Source organism: Blennius ocellaris (assembly GCF_963422515.1).
Source record: "Blennius ocellaris genome assembly, chromosome: 21".
Lineage (NCBI taxonomy): Eukaryota > Metazoa > Chordata > Actinopteri > Blenniiformes > Blenniidae > Blennius > Blennius ocellaris.
The window spans coordinates 15,877,408-15,898,836 of record NC_137670.1 but is presented as its reverse complement, the minus strand read 5'-3'; the positions used below and the strand labels follow the sequence as shown (position 1 = coordinate 15,898,836).

The 21,429-nt window shown below is 43.6% G+C and overlaps 1 protein-coding gene across 2 annotated transcripts in view; it reads right to left on the bottom strand.

Annotated features, from left to right (window-relative positions):
• The window catches only part of dock1 (dedicator of cytokinesis 1), a 175,682-nt gene that overhangs the window by 56,475 nt on the left and 97,778 nt on the right, over positions 1–21,429 (bottom strand). For both annotated transcript variants that reach the window (XM_080517321.1, XM_080517322.1), the window contains exons 28-29: positions 3,617–3,718; positions 1,300–1,394 (exon numbers count right to left, since the gene is read on the bottom strand). In XM_080517321.1, the coding sequence (XP_080373447.1) occupies positions 1,300–1,394; positions 3,617–3,718 (197 nt within the window). The remainder of the gene's footprint in view (positions 1–1,299; positions 1,395–3,616; positions 3,719–21,429) is intronic.

Sequence of the window (21,429 nt, the reverse complement as noted above, 5' to 3'; positions counted from 1 at the left end):
AAGCAATCCGATGTGTCAATACGATCAGTCCAATGTTAATAGAATTTGAATTGCATAAAGTCAATCTAATCAGATAGATGTGTTTGCATAATGCCAAGTGGATTATTTATGGCACATGCAACAGAAGCAAATGTTTCACATCTTGCAGGTATTAGAAACTACAGGGATTCTTGAAATAACTGCAGGAGAGTCTTTATTCCCTTTAAACAATATATATAAAAAAAAAAGACAAATTATCATGTATTGCTGTACTGTCACATTTAGTTTTAGATCTAATATTAATTCTCATGTAAGCATTAAAAATGTAATTTTTTTATGGACAACCATAAACTTAAAAAATAAACAAACAAACAAACAAATAAATAAAGGAAATTGTTTGGGTCAATGCCTTTGGTCAGGTCTGGATTAAAATTTGAGCAAAGATACATTTGTACTGGGTTTGAGTGGATCCACACGGGCATTTCTGACATAGAATGAACTTGCATACATACAACATGTGATGGACAGCTGACAGATGTTTCGTGAAGTTATTGTCATATTGTGTGGCTGGCTTAATGTATGTGGACAAATTGAAATTGTTCATAGTATTATCATGAGATAAGAAGTTACTAAGTACCTGAACAAGTATAAATGGCTCAAAACCACCACAAAAATGAGTCTATTATGCAAAATAATAAACACGTCATTTATAAATCCCTCCGGTTCTTGTCTTGTGTTGCATCACAGTTTAAATCATGCAGCTGTGGTGTCACGGCATGATAAACAACTACTAAATTCTGGTAACGTCTTATCTAAAAAGGTACAAATTAAAGACTGCATCGATAAAACAAAAAAGAACCTCTTTAAATCCCATTCAGCTCTAACTTCCTATGACAAGTTCACAAAAACAAAGCTCAAGACGAAACTCCGAAGGTGCAACACACAATTTATCTCTTTTAATATTTTCCCCCCCAAAAAAATGAAAGAAAAGGGAACCGGGCAAGGTTCGCATTAATAAAACAGAAAGCCACAGCAGCACAAGCAAGAAAGTACAAAGATGCTGAGACTAAGTTTGGAGATTAGCAGGCAGCGTACACCAGTGCATCTATAATTCATGTGATTGTTTGCGGCTGCACTGACTGCTCATCTGATTGCTGCACTGCTGAGGCCTTGTGCCGATATTTGCATGGCGAGAAAAACACGGGAAAATATTCCCACCTACTTCCGACTGCTGTTCCTTAGCAACAACAGCGTGGGGAGTTTTAACGCTGCGTGTGCGTTTGTGTGCACGGGGCGTGTGTTCGGCGGCGGCGTACTTACTTATTCTGCATCATGTTCATTATGATCCAGTCGGAGGGGTACACATTTTTTCCAATGAGATCTTTAAACATGATAAATGTTTCCATCAGGAAATCCTGTAACAGAGAGAGAGCGAGAGAGAGAGAGAGAGAGAGAGAGAGAGAGAGAGAGAGATTTCAAAATAAACAGTTATTATTTGCACCCCCCAAGATAAGAGCAATCTGAAATGGACTGTTAGGAGTTTGTGGCTTTCAGGCAGTTGAGCTTTGAGATTAGTTTTTAAGGTCAAGGTGACTTGTGTATTATCTTCACTTGGCGCCACTCGGCGCCAATTGAGCATCTTCACAATGGTCAAACTGTGCTCCAGTGGAGTTACAGCTGTCGTGTTGAAACTGTCGGGCGGCCTTTTAAGTAACAGGAACAGGAAAGATTAATATAGCTATTAACTCGTAATGTGGGGTCAAATGCTGACATGATTTCTCTTTAATTCTATACTTTTTCATAAAAAAAAGAAGAAAGTATTCAATGATTTAATGGGGTTATACAGTTTTCTCCATCATAATGTAGATATTTACACCCTGCTCACTTCTTTGACAAAATAATGTGGACAAGCAGCGACTTGTGATAGAAATGAGGCTTTGACAGGAGTAATAATGGTCAGTTTTGCAATGCTGGGTTGGCAAGAACATTGGATTCTGGGTTTGGGGCTCTTCTGTGAGGAGTTTGCACGTTCTCTCGTAGCAGGCGTGGGATTTTCATGCGTACTTGTTTCCTCCGATTACCCATAAACACGTGACGCGTGTGTGGAGGTTTGGCTTCTCTAAATCGATGGTGGTCATGAATATGAGCGTGTGAGAGAGGGTCTGTCTCTTGTGTTTTCCATGTTTATGGGACTGTGGTGGGAGTTTCTATCTGGGGATTGCTTTGGTTGTTTTTTTTTCATTCAGCACTTTGTGTTGCAACCTTGTGTGAAAAGCGCCATGCAAATCAAGTTTGATCGATTGTTTTGAGGCTGTGACCCTGAACCACATTAGATTATAAAAACATATCTAAGCGGATAAAAGATCGGAACCAGGTTTGCCGCTGAGGACAAAAATACTGCAAAGCTCCAACCTCCAAAGAAAATGATCCTACAGTCAAATTGGGGGCTGCAATATGGTGTGGTGGTTTTCAGTCTAAAAAAAACCTGATTATGAGGCTGATTGGTGACTTTAAAGTATGTATGTGATTGTTCCTCTTGACAGAGATGATCGCCATGCAGTTTTGCTATTGTCGCCCTGAAGTATATTTTCCTTTAATAGTTTTGTACGTCAAATAATACAAAAAGCAAAACTCTATGTTCAGTCTGCTGGATGCAACCATGACAGCTTCCATTTCAAATCAGTGCCAGATAAATACCTACAACATTAATATGCATGTAAATCTATTTCTGGCCGTGGATGTACAACTCTGGATGGATGGATCCCTGTGCTTTGGCCCCGTGTGCTCAGAGGAAACCTGCAAAACAACAAAGTCATTTGGGCTCCAGCCAGCTCTGAAATGTGTACAGGCCCACAGCAGCTTCAGGGACAATAAATCTGCTGGAAGATCCAAGTTCATCACAGAGATAGCATATCCTGCTATTGGACCAAGACAAATATGCCCCGTGTACAATTATGAAGGTCAGACAGGTCTATTGTCTTGATTTCTTGTGACGCCCACGTATAAATATGAATGTTTTTCAGGATGTCAACATAAGCCCCCCTCACTTGTAATAAATATGAAGAAGCAGCAATCTAACAAAGTGACGCTTAATTATCTGTCACATTTGTTTTTTTTTATAATGCTTTATCTACTCATCAAATGTTCTTATGAAAGTGAAACGTGTGTTCGCAGGAGAAAAGCAAACAGCCGGGGTTTGTTTTTTTTGTCTTGTTAAAGGAGAGTAACCGGCATCAGACACTCGAGGAATACCGCTTTGAGGGCAGAATTATTCAAAGCGGAAACCCGCAAACCGAGAGACTTATCCCTCTTCCACAGCTTCTTGGCTGCAACAAGTGATCTGTTTCCCTCGGGAGCTCCAGTCACAGAAAGCATGCTGTAGATGGAGCGGCCCCAGAGCAAGGATTTACAGAAATTCAATTTCATACTTTGTTGTGGAGGGGGAAAAAAAAAAAAAAAAAAAAAATATATATATATATATATACTTGTACCAGATGTAATCTAACTTTTGATTTCTAGAAAAGACACAGCAAAGTGACCTGAGCTACAGGGGGTCAGCATTTAAAGCCATTACATGACAATGTCGCCTGAAGAGTGTCGCCCGGCACACACCAACACACTGATAAGCTGCACTCACCACCACATCACTTCTTATCTTGCCAAAGGTGCTGATCAGATGAGCGTAATGATAGTCGTCCATCTGCCTCAGCGTCGCCGTCATGCTGGCCACAAAGCTCCCCTGGGGGAGAAGAAAGAGGTACATTCAATACACAATCAAGTTCAAATGGAAGACTGAGGACGGAGTCGCCCAAGCCGGTGATTTTGATGGCCGCCGACTTGCAGAGCTGATTGGATATGAGTGGTGAAGCAGGATTCACTTTTTGAGTGTGAAAAGGTAGGGACTCTGACTCCACGTGTGATCTCATTAACCCCATGCCCTTCATTCCGCAGCTCTTTTTTCTTTTTTTTTTGTCTCCGCTGATTATAATGTGTGTGAGGTCCCCCAAGAAGAGGAGACGGCGCTCCTGCCAGTCGGGTGTCGATCCTTTTTAAGTAGCAACAAAGCCTGAAACGTTACGGAGGAAGTAAGTGGAATACCGACGTCTTCATGTGTTTGTTTGTCCGGCTCTTTTTTGTGTGGTCTGTGACCAAGACCCGGAGCTGCATGAAGGGCTACTGAAGATGGAAGATGAATTCACATGAAAGAGATTTATTCAGCCGCGCACGATAATCAAGCCACCGAGAACAAAAGGAAAGCAGATGGACACAGATGTTTCCTATTAAGCAACACGGGACGCAGGACTAATTAAAAGTCCGAGAAGTTACGCGATTTACATAAATACTTTTAAAGAGCAAGAGCACACTCGACTGATTCACCGTTTTACTTTCATTATACCTTTATTGCAGCTTTACCTCAACTACTATAGCCAATCAAAGACGCATTGTAGATAATGGAAAGTAATTAAAAGTGTTTTGATGAGAATGCATTAAAGCACATCCAGATTAACAAGTCTGAGCCTGATAAGCGCTAAGATGTGCAGGATTTACAGGTGACAGTTTATTCCCTGACGCATCCAAACCTACTAAGCAGACGTGTTCTATATTGGCGGCGTGGCGCTGATTGTTTGCACAACTATGACGGGACCCCCTGTTTGGACAGGGACCACGCTATTGAAGGAAGAACGACAGCGCCAGCTCTCAACAGCACTCTGGGAGCTGGAAAACCTCGTGAGCAGATGAGATTTAAGGATAAAGAAGCTCCTCTAAAACGGGGGAACTCTGAAGAAAAGCAACAAGCTCCGTCTTTCAGCACATCCCATCCATCCGCCTATCCATCTTCTTTATTGTTTCATCCACTCAGTGGTCCTGGAGAGGTTCCCAGCTGGCCACAGGCAACGGCAGACTGCATCATGGACAAGTCGCCACTCACACGTCACAGAGCAAACGCACAGAGACAGACAAGCCCACACACTCACAACCACACCCACGGGCAGTTTGGAGTCACCAACCAACCTCAAAGACACTTTTGAACCGAGGAGGGGGAAAAAAAAGCCCAAGACGAACATGTAAAGTCGACACAGAATGTGACATCATGCCTGTACTTTCTTGTCTTTCACTGTTTTAATTTAAAAAAAAAACCTTTTTAAAGCTCAGGGCAGCGCTCTTTCTTCTGCGAGGGCATGCAAGCCCGAGTCAGCTTAAGATCATCAGCACCGAACGACCAGACAAATTTAGAGTCGAAAAGCATTTGTGGACGATTTGTATTTGGCGAACGGGCATGTGCTGAGATACTGTGAGAAGAGCAGTGGTGCAACTGGAGCATTGTTCAAAGACGCTGCAGTCACTTTATTAGTATAAGGAGCGAGCGCTTTAAAGCAGGCAGCGGCCTTCAGAAGTCAGCTGCTGCTGCGACTCCCGTCACCACGCCGACGAGAGAGAGAGGCCAGATCAGCTGGAGGGTATCCCACATTTGTTCATTCCTTCCATCTCTTCAGCGGGGAACGAATCCCCAAGACAAAAGAGCCTTGAGCAAACTTTACACGCTGCAAGCCCCAGTGTGGGGCCTGCCGTACGGCTGCAAGGCAGCGTGCGGCAGCGTAAGCCCCTTAAGCTTCCAGCCAACATTCAATCAAGACTGCCAGCAGCGCGGCCATACATCAGCCAACGTCACTATTGATTTTATCCTGTAATACGCTGCTCATGAATGGATCTTAAGCTTCTAAAGCAAATGCAATAGCGGCTCGGGGCGTGGAGATCAGCTGGCTGATGACAAAAGAAATACAGGCGGAGAAGCTTGCGAGCGTATTTACAGCACGCCGTGTCTTGTGTACCCCATGTAAAATATAAACCGTCTTGTTGTGAAGCGATTAAACTTTAATTGCTGCAAAGCACGTGCCACACACAGTTGCTTGGGGAGGATTGGGAGGAATGGAGGCGTGGGGCAACACGGGAAGTAAAAAGTTGTGGTCGAGAGTTCAGGTGGCTCTTTCCATCCGACCTGCTCCATTATAGTGAAGAGCGGCGCTTGGCGTGAACTTTGGGAACTCATAACGCCAGCAAGTCCGCTCACTCTCTACACTTCCACCGATATGACTGGAATAAATCCAATACTATTACACTGACAGGGCTTTTATTTCAGAGAGGAAGAAAAAGGAGGATGGAGGGAAGTCAAATAAAGAAATCTGTACCATAAGACAGGGTTTTTTGGGTTTTTAAAGCCTCTTCAGCAACAATTCAGATTTAAATCTGGGTATATCCGAGTAATATGACACACTGAGGTGGTGGCTGTAGAGGAGCTGACAGAAAAACAAAATTAAGTTAAAAAAAACAAACATAGGTTTTAAAAATCCGTACAGTGTTTTTATGTCAAGGTTACTTCACATTTGTGTGTGTTGCTCTGTGCACAAGTGTTGAAGAATGAGTTGAGATTTGTTTTAATTCAAGGCTGGATTTAATTGAATTGTCGTAGTACAAAGGAAGCCCTTTCATCCACGATAGAAATGTTGCCATCAAACTGATAATGTTTCTTCTGTTCAGTTCCTTGAACTCGGACATAAATCGGGAAAATGGAAAATGCAGAAAAGCAACAAATTCTCTGTGACGCGCTAAAGCGCAGCTATTGTTTCACGTGATCGTTCGCACGTTTGTGCAAAGCCATTGTGCATGCAGCAGTTTGGAAACTATTGCATTTATTTATACAGGTGAGGATGAAATTAAATTAATTAATTTTTTTCCTCTACCTACAACAGATGAACTATAATATATTAACACCCCCCCCCCCCACACACAATATTGTAGTTTAGTTGCAAATCCATTCATGACTGAAAATGAACCTCAATGTTAAATTTAATATTAGTATTTATTGTTTTTAGGGAGAAATCACATTGGAAAAAAAACCCCAACAACTCATGACTTCATATAGTAAATTCAAATTTTTACTATAATCAATAAGCCACCACTAAAGGTGATGAAGTACCAATAAAAGAATAGATTAAAAACAAGCTGAAGATGCGTATGGAAACTATTAGAACTTGACTACCTATTGAGATCTCATCAAATAATTATCCGCAGAAAACTATTTCCAAAAAGAACATGGCAACTTTACGAGTGGTATTCATCACCGGTTCTCGGTCTGCGGATTTCCCAACCTTCGTATCCTTCTCGGGCTTCGGGGCAAATCTGAGCAGAAAGGAAGGAGTGGTGATTAGAGGGTAGGACCGGATCCATCAGAGGGCCGTCTCAAGCCTGCGTCCTTCACATCATTCATCTCACTTTAGTGCCTCACAGCAGAGAAGCAGAAATTGATGTTTGCTCCAGCAGTGAAGGGTTGCCCCATTAACGGAGCGTTGTTTTAAGTGTTTAATTAAGCCGGTGGGGAAATGGCAGCTCGGCCCGTAGAGGGCCGAACCCGACGCCTCCATACGTCTCGGGAGGAGAGGAAACTGACACGGGAGCAAAGAGAAAGATGAGGACCGGGGTGTGACGCCCAACAGGGATCAGAACGACTTCCTCCTCCTCTCTATTAGCCCCGAGCCTGAAGCAGCACAAATGTGTTGGCTCATTACGACGGGAATTACACGAGTTCACAGAAACCTCACATGGGCACTGTGCTCTTCAGCCTGGGACGGATGAAGACTAAGTTCTTATGCTGGCACTGCTAAATCATAAAGGTCATAAAAAGAAAAAAAAAGAAAAGTCTCCGAACATTCCTTCTCATTTGAATAAAACATAACATATTGTTGGTTAATGGATCGAAACCCCTTTAAAAGTAGCAATTTCTTTTCAAACATGAATGGCATTAATGGTCCCTCACCACATAAAAAAAAAAAAAAGGAAAAGTTTGGTACATTTACCAAACTGAGCCAGCTCTTTCAGTATTGCAGTACAAGTTTACACCACAAGATGGTGTATTTAGTTACTTAAAGAAAGAGCTTGAGGAATAATTAACACAAGGGCTACAACAGAGGGGTGCAGTCTCCACCATAAGCTGCAGGACTGTATAGTTACACATGTTGTAGTCATATTCATACCTTGTTACCTGCAACAGTAGAAATTCCTATAGACACACATCTCATCCGTTGTATACAGGTTGGATGTAATCTTGACTATAAAGTTTAATCTAATGTCATCCAATAAGCAGGTGTTCTCTATTTTCCCACTGGATGCAATCTGCACCTCCATCCAATTACAAACTGACTCAACACCGTCACCCAATGTCAACACAAGTATAAGTATGGCCAAAGTAGCAAAAATAGCCCCAAAAAACAACAACGCTTTTTCTGATGTGCAAATACAAAACATTTCTCCAGAATGAACTGCTTGAAAGAGTTCTTTGTTATTGATCTTTTAACGTCCAAAGCCTCAATATTTCATCATGATGTATTTAAGCAACAATTGCACAAAGGATTTCTACCGTGATGTAACGGTGACCCCCGTTTTATAGAAGCACAAATAACTTCATAATTGAATTGTGCCACAGCATCCGTCCACCGCCATCACACACACACACACACACACACACACACACACACACACACACACCGACAAAGAAAGCGAGAGGTCGACAGGCGGCTGCACTCCTGCACTTCTGAAACTGGCCTGGCGAAGGGAGGCTGAGCTGGTCCACACAATTTATTTGGCCCCCGACACAGAATTCAGCGAGCCCACTTGGCTCCAACATGGGGCCGACGAGGTGGCAGGCAGAAGGGTCAGCCAATGGACGAGAGTGAGGGAACTGTTAATCGCCCCGGCTGAAACCATCTGCACTTCTTTGTGTCGTGACGGCGGGAAGCACACATCACACGTGGCTCCGTCCACGTAAACACTTCAGAATACATAGAGATAGATAATCAGCGCGGGCCGCCCTGGGCAGCCAGCCATGAAAGTGACCCGTTGTGCCGTTCGTCCTGACAGCATCCAAACTTAGACAAGCTTGAGGAGGCACTTTCACACCCTAATACATCAGAGGGCTTTACTTCATTGAACAGACATCTTAATTTATACGGGAAACCCAGATGAGCGAAGGCCACTTTCTTTCGGGGGCAGAACACAGGGTGGCTGACGCCAGGGATACATCAATGACCGCAAAGGAAATGGATGTTACCGACCATTTCCTGGTCAGTGTGGCAGATTGGATGGATGGATTGGAGCACGGGGGGGGGATTGTGTAGGTCAATAATGTGTTTTCATGTCTTGAAGCCATGTCCGGCAGACTATTTGTTATTAAAGGTCAAAACCGGCTTTACAAGTTGTGGTTGGGGACAAGCTTTTAGTGGCGACTGAGCCCCTGGGCAGAGCCGGACGCTCACAATTCTTTTTTCGGGCATCGCTGGAAGCAGGAGAAGAGTTGACAAGACAGAACATGTTCAAACTGCAGAACAGGAAACCCGACGCCACGCTTCCATCAACTCCACGCTTGCAGTTTCTGCCAAAAATTTTTTTTTTTTTTTTTTGTTGTAGTTGTTTTTTTTTTTTTTGCAACATGTTTGACAAGAATCCTCAGTAATTGTGTGCTTTACTTCATTTCAGTGATTTCCTTTCAATGACTTCACACTCGATGCTTTTTTTTTTCCCAGGGGGCGGCTTGGGAGCCAGCTTTGTACGCGCGTTTGATGAAAAGACCAAAAGACTGCAGCAGATGGGGACACACTCTGTCTGACGTATCTGCTAGGAACATTTTTTTTAAGCTTTGCTCGTCGGTCTCAGAGCCTTGCCGGGGCAGCACCGCGACACAGCAGTCACATCATGTCAGCTCCAGTACTCACATACGAGTCGTTACACATGTACACAGAACTTTTTATTTCGCGTTCCCGGGAGATCGAAGACACAATAAATTGACAGCTCTTTTCTCCATCTAGTAATTTGGGTTCATACAGGTATGGCACTCGGCACTCTCAGGCACCCTGTGTGGATGAACGCGCTCAGTCGCAGATGATTTAATGGATAAAAAGGTTAGTGGAGACTTCTTTATTAAAGAGGAATATATATATATATATATATATATATATATATATATATATATATATATATATATATATATATATATATATGTGTGTGTGAAAAGAACATACCAGTTGGTTAAGAATGGTAAAGCTAATTTGTGGATTAGCGAGTAATTACCGCGCACAAATCAGTGGTATTACAGTTGCACAATTGCAAAGCACAAAATCAATTTACAATTGTATTAGACTGCAGAAAGAGACCCAGAGAAAACACTGGTTCCACTGGTGACTGTTGTTTATATTGTACATGCAAGCGGCAGGGGCATCCGATGAGACTCCCCCGGGGGCTCGGCTTCCAGGTAATGAAATCAATAGGAGGGGAGAGTCACTTGTCCACTGGCACCGGTTTATCCATCTGAGAAACAGTTTGCTTACACAAGCAGATCGCTGAGCTGTTTCCAATAAAAGAAAATGGCAAAGCCAATTTGATCCCAACGTACAGTTGACACCGCCTCCCAGAAGACGTCCGTGTCTTAAAACAAATGCCATTATCGCCCGTTCAGATCTGTAACACCTCCTAAGCGCTGGGATTCTTCCAAGGTCAAACTTTTGCAAACACTATTCGGCTTTCGCCTGCAGCCTGAAAGAACAATAACAGGGCCGCCGAGCAGATACGTTTCTGTCACTCCGGAACAACAAGCCAGTCTCGTAAAGCGCGTGTTGAGTTTGGAGTGCAATGTTTAGCACCTGGAAGGCGCGGTCAGTCAGGAAACAGGTATTTTATGCCGCGTTGGAGAGAAGTGAGATGAGATGAGGGCTGAAAAAACGACAATCGCAAAACTTTCTATTGTGTCACAAAAAAAAAAAGATCTATCTGAGAGAGGTGCGAGGCAGCATAACCGCAAGGTGAAGGGAGGCATGTATGACATAATCCCCAATGTCAATCTCATAAATATGTTTTGGCTCATATTAGCACAGCTGGATCAGACGCCCAGCTGTTAGCAGATGAATGCTGCATGTGGCAGGATAGATGGATGGATGATTGATGGAGAACCTGTCAAAAACAGTTTCTTGTGCTTTTCAACATCAGACTTTCATATTGAATGTTCAGTTATTCACTCCAAAAGAAAAGAAAAATGTACAACTAAAATGTAGAGATAATGAGATCTCTTTTAACAAAAGTCCATATCAATAGGGAAATGCACTTAATTCTAAAAGCACAATAATGAAATAAGCCATAAACAAGGTATGGTGTGAAAATTGTTCCCCCAAGACAAAAAACGGTCCAGAATAAGAAAGGACAGGTGTTACAAACAGTATTTTCTATTTAAAAATAGAAATGACCGGCTTTTGATTTGATTTAGGTTTTTGTATTACAACTAAAATTAATTTTCACACAAGGTTGGAAGCCATTAACAAGAAATTCTCGTTGCAGAAGCTCAAATTTGATTCATCGGTTTTTTTTCCTTTTTAATTACACTGCACAGAATTCCACTCACAGAGAGCTGCCATACTTAAACTCAAGCATAACCATACTTTATTCATGCTTTATACCCAACCTCAGCCTACACCTCAGAAAAGACATTTTGCCTCATTAGGGCTTGGCTTTGGTTCCCATGAGAACTAATGGTCCTGGCAAGGTCGGTGTTTATACCAGGAAAAAAAAAAAAAAAGAATCCCAAAGAGGTAAGACGAACGTGTACACACGTACACATCACAGCAGCTGCTGTCTGGAGAGCTGCAGCTCATTACCATGGTACCTGAGGCTTGAAGAAGAACTCAGGTTTTCCCTGTTACGAGAACAAGGGTGAGCTGTGGCTCCGAAAACATCCGACCCGACACAGAAAGCCACACTTTTAATATGACCAGGTTTTGCCACATGCGTTATCTCCCACACTTTGTTTTTTTTAGTTCACGCAAACACTACGATGGCACGCTGTGTAAAAGGGGAAAGTGCACATTTCTCAGATGAAAAACGGGTCTTTTCCTGCACAGACGGCACAAGTCCTGACAGATGGATAAATAGCTGAGGAGAGATCTTGAGAGGATGGGGGGCAAACAGATGGATTTGTCTTCCCACATAAAGAAAAAGGCAGTGACAACTCGCGGAAATTAGGACAACAGACGGCGAATGGACTCTGGAAGTGAACTGAACTGAAACTCTCAAGGTTGATAATCCATGAGAAGAGTCACTCTGTGGAGATGGTAAGCAATCCACCCCCAAAAAACCCCCAAAAAACAGGTGTATAGGCCGCGTGGTCAAATCTCACCCACATCTGTATGTGTTGCTCAACAGATCCACTCCATTCATAGTTGAAAGGAATCTAAATCTTGTTTCTGATAAAACAAATCAGAGCTTCGACGATTCGAAGTCAGGATGAAAACATGGTCTTTGTGCAAGTGAGGCCACTTCAAAAAATTTAAAAACCACCTCTAAGTGGTGATGAGATAAAAGAAGAAGCTGCATGAACCTGCCGAAAACTACGAGAGCTGCACTTCCTCCACTGCACCCTTCCCTCCTGCCTCTGCACTTGGTCTCCCTCCTCCCAGCTCCCTCCCCCTCTCATTTAATCTCTCTCTCTCTCTCTCTCTCTCTCTCTCTCTCTCTCTCTCTCTCGCTCTCTCACTCCACACACTCGCACACACAAACAGGAAAGCAGAGAAAGCCAGGGAGCAGAACTGCAGCGGCACGATGGGGATATTCTGCCTGCGTGGGCTCCACCACTGAGGCGTCCGGAGTTCAGCCACAGCGCTCGTGCCGGCACCGTGCGGAGCGGAGGAGAGGAGAGGAGAGGAGAGGAGAGGAGAGGAGAGGAGAGGAGAGGAGAGGAGAGGAGAGGAGAGGAGAGGAGAGGAGAGGAGAGGAGAGGAGAGGAGAGGAGGGAAAGCGAGGGGGAGCGTTGACTCTGTCTGGGGCTTTGGAGGAACCACGCGCCACTGGATCGGAGGACGCAGATGTGCAACAACTCTTCCAACTCCTGCCGCTCCCCCGCTCTGCCTGCGTGCCACCGCCTCTCAACTTCTGCCATGGCGTAGCCTCGTCCCCCAGCTCGCTTCTACTTCAACTAAGGAGACGGGCATGCATGGGCATCACCGGGGATCGAGGCTATCACACCCTTCGCGTCAGTAATTCACAGTCTGAGGTAAGTTGCCCCCTCCGTCTCCTTGTCCTTGCCTCCTCGGCTTCACCTCAAGCCTGCGGCTGCAGCGGGTGGGGGGGGGGGGGGGGGGGGGGGGGGGAGTGCGCTCGCTCGAATAACCCCCTGGAGAGGGAAATCCAAGAAATGTACTGGCTCAGCGGGGACTCAGCCCTGGATGAGCCGTGTGGATTTTCTTTCCTAAAGATCTCCCCGTTTAGTCAGCTGGTCGAACATGGAATATGAGTGGCAGATGAAAGGAGGTGATTCTGCGTTCAGTCGCTTCTGCTGGTTCAGGAAGGACAAATGAGTCACTTTAAAAAAACTTTAAGAATAGATCTTAAGAATGACTTCTGCGAATAAGGAAAACCAGAACTCTGCTGACATTTATCAAACCTGGCAGGTCAGTTTGTTTTTTTGGTTTTTTTTTCAAACCAGGATTGTGATCTAGATTCACCCTGACTGGATCGGCATGCACAGCTGAGACGGTGCTTACGTATGAGACCTTGCATGATGCTGCATTTCCTTTCAGTTTTGCAGCTGAGTGAGCATTACATAAAAACACAGTGATATCTAAAGAAATCTGAATTGCGCATGGAGCTTTCATCCTCTGTATGGGGGCTACGGTCTTTGAAAGGAAAGCGGCTTGCAGCACAACGGAATAAGTAATGAGAGCCGGACATCAGACAGTTGGCCGCATCTGATGAAGGACCGAAACTGAAGACTAATCTAGATTAATGAAGTGGGTGAAGTCACCATCCCCTCACAGATTATTGGTGCATGGATGTGTGTGTGTGTGTGTGTGTGAGGGGAAGACTTGAGGCTCACATATGAACTGCCCTTCAATACCACACAAAATGCACGTCAGTCCCTCAACACCCCCCCCCCCCGGCTCACATCAGCACTCTGATACAATCTCCCCTGCGCTCCATTTCACTTTTCACACACGAGAGGAAGTCAGAGGGAAACAGATGAAGATACATAAAGAGGGGATATGGAAGAAAAGGAAGCAATGATTGTCTAGGAGGAATAATAGAGTACGACAGAGGAGGATATTGAATCTTTTTTTCCTCCTCCTTCTTCTTCTTCTTTGACATTTGTGGGGTACTATTCCAATAACAGTCAAGTTACTTGCTGCCACTGCTTCATTCATTTACGTTAAGTGAATACAAGCGTATGGAATACCAGGAGAGGGAAGAAAGTCAGAAGAAATGACAGGAATCCCTTCCTGTGTCGCTGCCTGCCTCACTTTAACCTTCAAGCTGCCAGCGGGAACTTGTGACGGCTGGCTTGGGAGGAATGGGTGTGATGCCCCAACGCTTCAAAGCTCATCTTTATTTTTAGGAATCAGCGATATCGGGCTGCATGTCACTCAGCAGTGCTCCAGAAAGGAGGAGGAGGAGGAAAACTGACACATATACACACAGACGAAAAGCATGTATGCACAGTTGGAAGCGTGGAAACAAAAGCTGAGACACAGTGACATTATAGGTGTTGTTCAGAAATGTTGAAACCTGGTAAAAAAAAAAAAAAAAAGCTTTTTTTTGGGGGAGGTAGAGATAAAAGGGCTTTCAAAACAAAAGGTAAAGTGTGCATTCTCCTCTCATGGCTGCACTCACTGGGAGTGGTACTCACTCATCCAGAAAATAAATGGCTCTGCTATAAAAGAATGACTGCTTTTGGAACGAGCCAGATGTGCTAATAGGATTATTCATTAAGAGTCAGGTTTTTTTCCCCTTCTTTCTTCCGCCCTGGGAACGACAACGTCACCCAGTGGAGGTGAATTGTGGTGTGGCTGTTGTTGAACAGAGCAGGGTGTGTGTGTGTGTGTGTGTGTGTGTGTGTGTGTGTGTGTGTGTGTGTGTGTGTGTGTGTGTGTGTGTGTGTGTGTGTGTGTGTGTGTGTGTGTGTGTGTGTGTGTGTGTGTGTGTGTGTGTGTGTGTGTGTGTGAAGAACAAGAACAAGAAGGCGTTCGGAAGTTTAAGGTCGAAGGTAAAAAGGAAATTATCCGCTGGAACTTTGAAACTCCTACGTCTCAATACCTTTGGATCTCTGTTCGTCTCGTATTAAAATCAAAATGCTAATTTTATCTACACAGAGTGAAACTGAGAAAACTCTCCATCCAAAATATGAAAGATGATTTTTGAAGATTGCATTTGAAGGAAGATGCTAATATTCTATGCAGTGGTGTAGTGGTGCGTCAGCGTCGCCCCCCAGCAGGATGGAGTCCAGCATGTCCAAGTATGAATGTTCTCCCCAGTTTGATTTCACTTGGAGGATTGTGTCGTCTCTCCACGTTGGCTCCTTGGCTGGACGTCCAGGTTTGTACCCTGAACGTTAGCTGGGACGGACTCCAGTGACCCTCATTTTAATAAAGAAAGAACAGAGGATGGACGGACGGGTGGATGTAATGATCGATGGAAACAGCAAAGTGAAAAATCACAAATTGCTCGTGGCTTAAGGTTCTCACAAATAACCCCGAGACTGACGCGGCGTATTGATTTGAAGCGGAGGAGGTGAGAGGCTGGGGTCGGCTGTCACGAGTGACGCTGAACCATTAACTTCGCGCTCTCTGGTGCATTGAGGAACATGAGTGGACAATGTGGTGTTGGTTTTTTTTTTATTGCAGCGGGGACTGAGCGATCGACTTCACAGTAACGTGTAGCACAAACACAAGTCACTGCACGTGTAATCAAGCTGTCACGTCACAGGTCCTTTAAAGTGAAAGCCGGAAATGTCCATTTGTCATGTGCAAGTCTTGGAAATCCAACTTTTTTACTTACAATGGAGCAAACTCCACATTTTACCAAGACATAGTAACTTTTGGTGTCCTCCTCATGGAGCTTCTTATTATTTTCCTTTTCCCCCATTGCTGCCTCTATTTCAGACAAATTCTAAACCAACCAAACTCAAGAGCAACACCACAGTCATTTTCTTTCCAACACCTTCTCTACGTTTCCATACTTTCACACGCTTGCATGTACATGCGTCTTGAGTTTGTAATGTCTTTGCTTGGGATGGCTACAGGGAACGTGGAAGCAGCAGGGGAGTTCTCTCGTTACCCGTCGGCTTTTAAAACCTCAGCGTGTCTGGAAGGCGAAGACAAAAGGAGGGTTGAAAGACGTGCTAAATAAATAAAAAAAAAAAAAAAAAAAAGGCCAAGGTGACGAGAACAAGAAAGATGGGAGCGAGCAGAGGGGGGGGGGGGGATCTAATGTTCTGGAGAACGACAGAGAGGAGGAAGGAATGAGCGAGTGATCCGATGCATTCTGATTAGAGCGGCCGGCCTCTGCAGCAGACGTACGATCGCAGGAGGTCGGCTCTCCGTCGACAGCGGACGATAACTATAGTGATGTATGCACCTGCCTCGTGGGAATCCATCAAATTCCCCATCAACCCACCTGGGCTCAAGCACAACAAAGGGTGAAGGGTCAACAAAGAAAACAAGCACAACCCAGCGAGGGCAAAGTGTTTGTTTCATTTTATTTATGTATTTCTTCTAAGGACCTGGCTATAATGTCTATAATGGTGGCCCGGCAGGCTGATATTAAGTGTGCCATACGCACATACGCAGTACAGATAAGGAATCACTAATGACTTCACACTACGTGTTTCAAAGCCACGGAGAGAAACCGCTAAAGCTGTACAGCTTCCAGTGCAATACCAGTGCAGTATCCCCCTGAAAAACACACTTTAGAATGCAATCGACAACTGGGAATCAATACAAGTATTAATGTGAGACACATAAGGAATGTAAACATTAAAATTATTTAACGCACACATGGATTTCCAATGTAAGTTGTGCATTAAGTAGGAATGTTGACTAAAATCGAATAAATATCCGTGGTGCGACCTTACTGAATTTTAATATTAATGCAAACAAACGGCTACCTGAATCAAAACATTACCAGAATGTATTCTATACCGGCTTGCTAGCACAGGGTTCGGGATTAATAGTTATTTCAAAATAAAACTGCAAGGCTTAAAATGGCAAAAAAAGACAGAACTCTTGAAGTAATGGTAAAAAAAGATGTCCGCCTTCAACTCATAATATGATGCAAGGCTTTCTTACAGTGTGTCGTGTCTTTGAACTGGATCAAGTCAACTATTTGCAAATAGTGTGTTATAGTAGTGTGGGAATGTTTTACATGGGTTCAGTTCATATTTTGATTGTTTTCCCATTTCTGCACAGCAAGACATAAAGATGATTAATAAAGAACCTGAAAGCCAGCGCCAATATTTGAAATACTACAGGGATTTTAAAGTTTAGTGATGAGTTTTGAAAGTGAGTCTCAGAGTTGAATCTCGGTGCTGGTTGTCTCCTCATGTGTTTTTCCTATGATGGACAGGATTTCTGTCTCGTTGTCCCGCCTTTGTTTGTAGTTGGAAAAAAGCTGTGCAGCAAGCAGATGGATGGACGTTATTACAATGGCCACATCTTCTCTTCCTGGATCTAAATGCAATTGGAACCAGAAGAAAAACACGTTTATTACTAATGGTTATAATTACATAGTGTCGTGCTGCAGCGATCTTTGGAGAAGCACGAGGCTGTGAAACAATTACTTTAAAATAAAATCCTTTAAAATCCAGTGACTCCTAAAGATTTTCATACATCCCTGCACAGCAGTGAGCCACCATTAACTGACAAAAGATTTGCTGCACTTGGTGCCGGCCTAATGCACTGTGCATCACGTTATCCCTCAACACAGGCTTATACAGTCAATCACTCGGCTATATATACCCTCACATCACACCCCGGGAGAATGGGCACACCCAGGCTTCCTCACATGGTGCAGGCGGGAAAATAAAGACGACAATAAACCCACACCGTCAAATGACCTCGGCGACACGATCTCCTTACTGCGTAATCGCGCCGCTCCTAAGAGACACATCAAAGATGTGTAATTATGAGCCCGAGCCGACGTTGGAAGAAAAAGGGGAGAAAGAAGACGCAAGTAGATAAAGCAGGATTATAGGCGAGTTTGGAATTTACATGACGGGAGATAACGCCGCCACTCATTTCTTCAAGCGGCACATGAGACAACGCCGGGCTGTAATAACGTACAACTGCTGTGATTCCGTTGATCATGAAGCACAGGCGAAACAGTTAAAACTCATTATCTAAAACTCAAAAACGCATTCCTGCTTTCATGAAATTCCCTGTGATTGATATATCTCTATTTTTTTTTTTTTTTAATTAAAAAGAATTAAAAAAAAAGAAACATCAGTGAGTTAAGTTTCAAAAGGAAACTTGAAAAACATTGGCGAACACATCCAATCCAGCTCATTACCGAAACCCTCGGCAAACGTTACACCCATAACGTTAACGATTATTCAACACTTCTTGGCAAAACCTTTTGGATTAATTCATTCATATGCATTCAAAGCGAGCACAAACTCTTTGCAGGACTCCCCGGAAGTAAGGTGTCTGGCCTGGATAGAAGCTCATCCGTCAGGTGGACAATGTGACTGGTTCCCAAGACGAGCCGTCACTTTAGAAATGCAGATTTTGTCTAAAACAAGGGTCGGTAACCTTTTTCATTGGGAATGACTGTTTGAAATGCTCTTGAACCGTCTGACAACCAAGAACAAAATCCATCCATAAATGCCACAATCAAGCATATTTTAAACATATTCTTGTTACTTCCATTTCAAATCGAAGATCTAAACAGTCACATGTTAAGACTACAAACAAATTGATCATTTCCCATTATTCAATCCACAATTTTTCTTAATCAGTCGAAGTTGTAGGGGAAGATTATTGTAATGAGACTTGTATCACGTCGGAAAAATCCACAATAAGATGTTTACCACATGGGTAAACAGCAACTCATCTTTTCATCAATCACAATGAGTTTATTCAGGAGAGTTTGTTTTTTCAAGGAAGAAATAAATGCACCAATGCCGTTGGAGTGACTGTGTTCCATCTATCACAGTAGGACCCTGCTTGTGTGCCAATGATTATGCTGAGGTGTGCCAACTGTGGCACTCATGCCTGACTTCAGAAGGCCCTGGTCTTTAACAACATGGTTATGCTCAGAGTGATGATTTTCCTCAGAGCTGCAGGGACCAAATCATAAAAAAAGGCCACCCAGTATATCAATGTCTGCTAAAAGTTGCTGAAAGGTTATTGAGAGAATCCCAAAAAAATATGGGGACCTTCGAGACGCAGCGCTTCAGCTGGGGAAGGAGTGTAAAAGAAAAGTTTCTGTGGAGCAAAATCTGCATCCTTATAAATGCTGTTTAGTCTCTTTTATGGGGCAAGCCACATACTCGGCTCTTCTGCTCATCCCACAAATGCAAATCCTTCTTAAACGTTGCAGCATCATTAAAGGCAATAATCAGGCTTTGTAACAGCTTCCAAGATTCGTTGCCAACGTTGCAAATACAAATTTCCGAACTTTTTCCTGCATAGTTATTAATTGACACGGATGGCCATACATTCAGTTTTTAATTTCATGGTCTTGCAATTTTCTAAACTGTATAGAATAAAGATTTAACAAAATGTCTGGTGCTAGAAGTGAACGATGAATCACAAGCTGAGTCAGCATACTCAAATTTGATCCTTTTTCAGATCGCTTTCTGTAAAAATAAAAGTTATCTCGGACGGCCACTTTTAAGAGAAACGCTGACTTGCATTCATTTTTAACATATTGCAAAGTATTTTCACAAAAGTGTGTGTTGTATTAAAGGAAAACCTGCTCCAAGCATAAAGACGATTAAAGAATAATGAATGGCATTACTGCAGTAACTCAGATTGTACTTACAGCACTGTAAAGGTTTTGGCTAACACAAAAAAAATATAGATAATTCCAGCAATCGGCCATGTTTAACCATTCTTATCGCAGCCAAATGCAAAGGGATCCCTCGAAAAAAAAACCCAACTAGTGGCGATACGAGAGCTGCGTGAGACGCCATGCTGCAAGAAACAGGGTCAGACATGAATGTGTTGTGCTTTCCCTTGTGCGTGCCACCCTGCGAGATCTACTCACAAACGAGTAGGTCAGTTCACTTCAATAACTTGCACCGAAATTGCGAAACTGGAGCCGGGGTGGTCACTATTAGAAAAAGAAAAAATGGGGGGGGGGGGGGGGGGGGGGGAGTTGCCACAGCCTCGCGTGCTGATTCATGCTGTTTATGCAAGAAAGCCAGAGGGGGGCGTTTCCAGCTGGAGGGTGAGATACCAGCGCTGCTACAGTCGCCCCCGGCTTGAACCCGACGGGTAACAAATCAGACGCGTGGAGCCGGGAACACATCATTTAGCCCATAGTGCTGACCAGTCAAAAACAATCCCATTCAAACGATGAAACAATACCTTGAAACTGTAAGCACTGAGGCGCCTGTGTGTGTGGGAACGGAGGAAGAGAAAGAGACACTGCTTCACTCAAATTAACAGGAAGAAGAATCTATGGTGGGGGGGGGGGGTAACTTCACATACAAGATATTTCAAATTAAGCACTTAATCACTACAAGCAGTGTTACAGTTTTTATCGTCTACAGAACATAACAGCCGTTTAAAATATGTTGCAATGTGCAAAACATGGGGATGTCCGTCATTCAAGCAGAAATTAGTACTTGGCATGGGACAAAGAATGAGCAGGACGAGTGAATAAATAAAGGACTGCGGGGGTGTGACGGGGGTCAAGCTCTGTAAGGAGAGGTCGTCCTCCCACACTTTGAAAAAACGCAGATTTAGAGGTCGGTGGCACCTTGAATTTTTATCCAACATTAATTTGCACATATTAAAAATAATGTGTCACTTGAGCCAGGGGCGTAACATCGGCGTGATTTTATTTGGAGGGAGATGAAGGGTAGTGAAGTTCAATCTCTCTCTTTTGGGGTTTTTTTGTTGTTGTTTTTTTCCACAATGCCAGCCTTTGAACCAACATGGAGCGGATACTGACGGTGATAGACCGGGACGACACAGCCACGCTGGAGACAACATTATGGGGGAGAATGTCACAACGGCAATCCAACTAAAGGAAAACAAAAGGATAGAATAAAGGGATTTATGCTTCATATTTACAGTATTTTGCTATTTACAGCTGAATCGACCTGATAGTGAGTCTCTGACTTTATTCTTGTTGCTGTCCTATATGCACATTGTTATACCTTCATAGTATCTCTGATGTTTCCGAAAGTGTTGGGTTTTGAACACATTTTGCCCCAAAACCCCCACATAAACGCTTCTCCCCGGTCATTCGGTCACAGCAGTAATTACCTGCTTGTTGAGGATCAAGCAAACATCTGCCTGCACAGCAGAAAGGTACCATCACTAACCCCGTCTTTATGGGCCCACTGTGCTGCCCTCGCCTCCCCGTGACATTAATGGGGCAGTGTAGCACTAGTTTCAGTGGAGGACTGTGACTCGG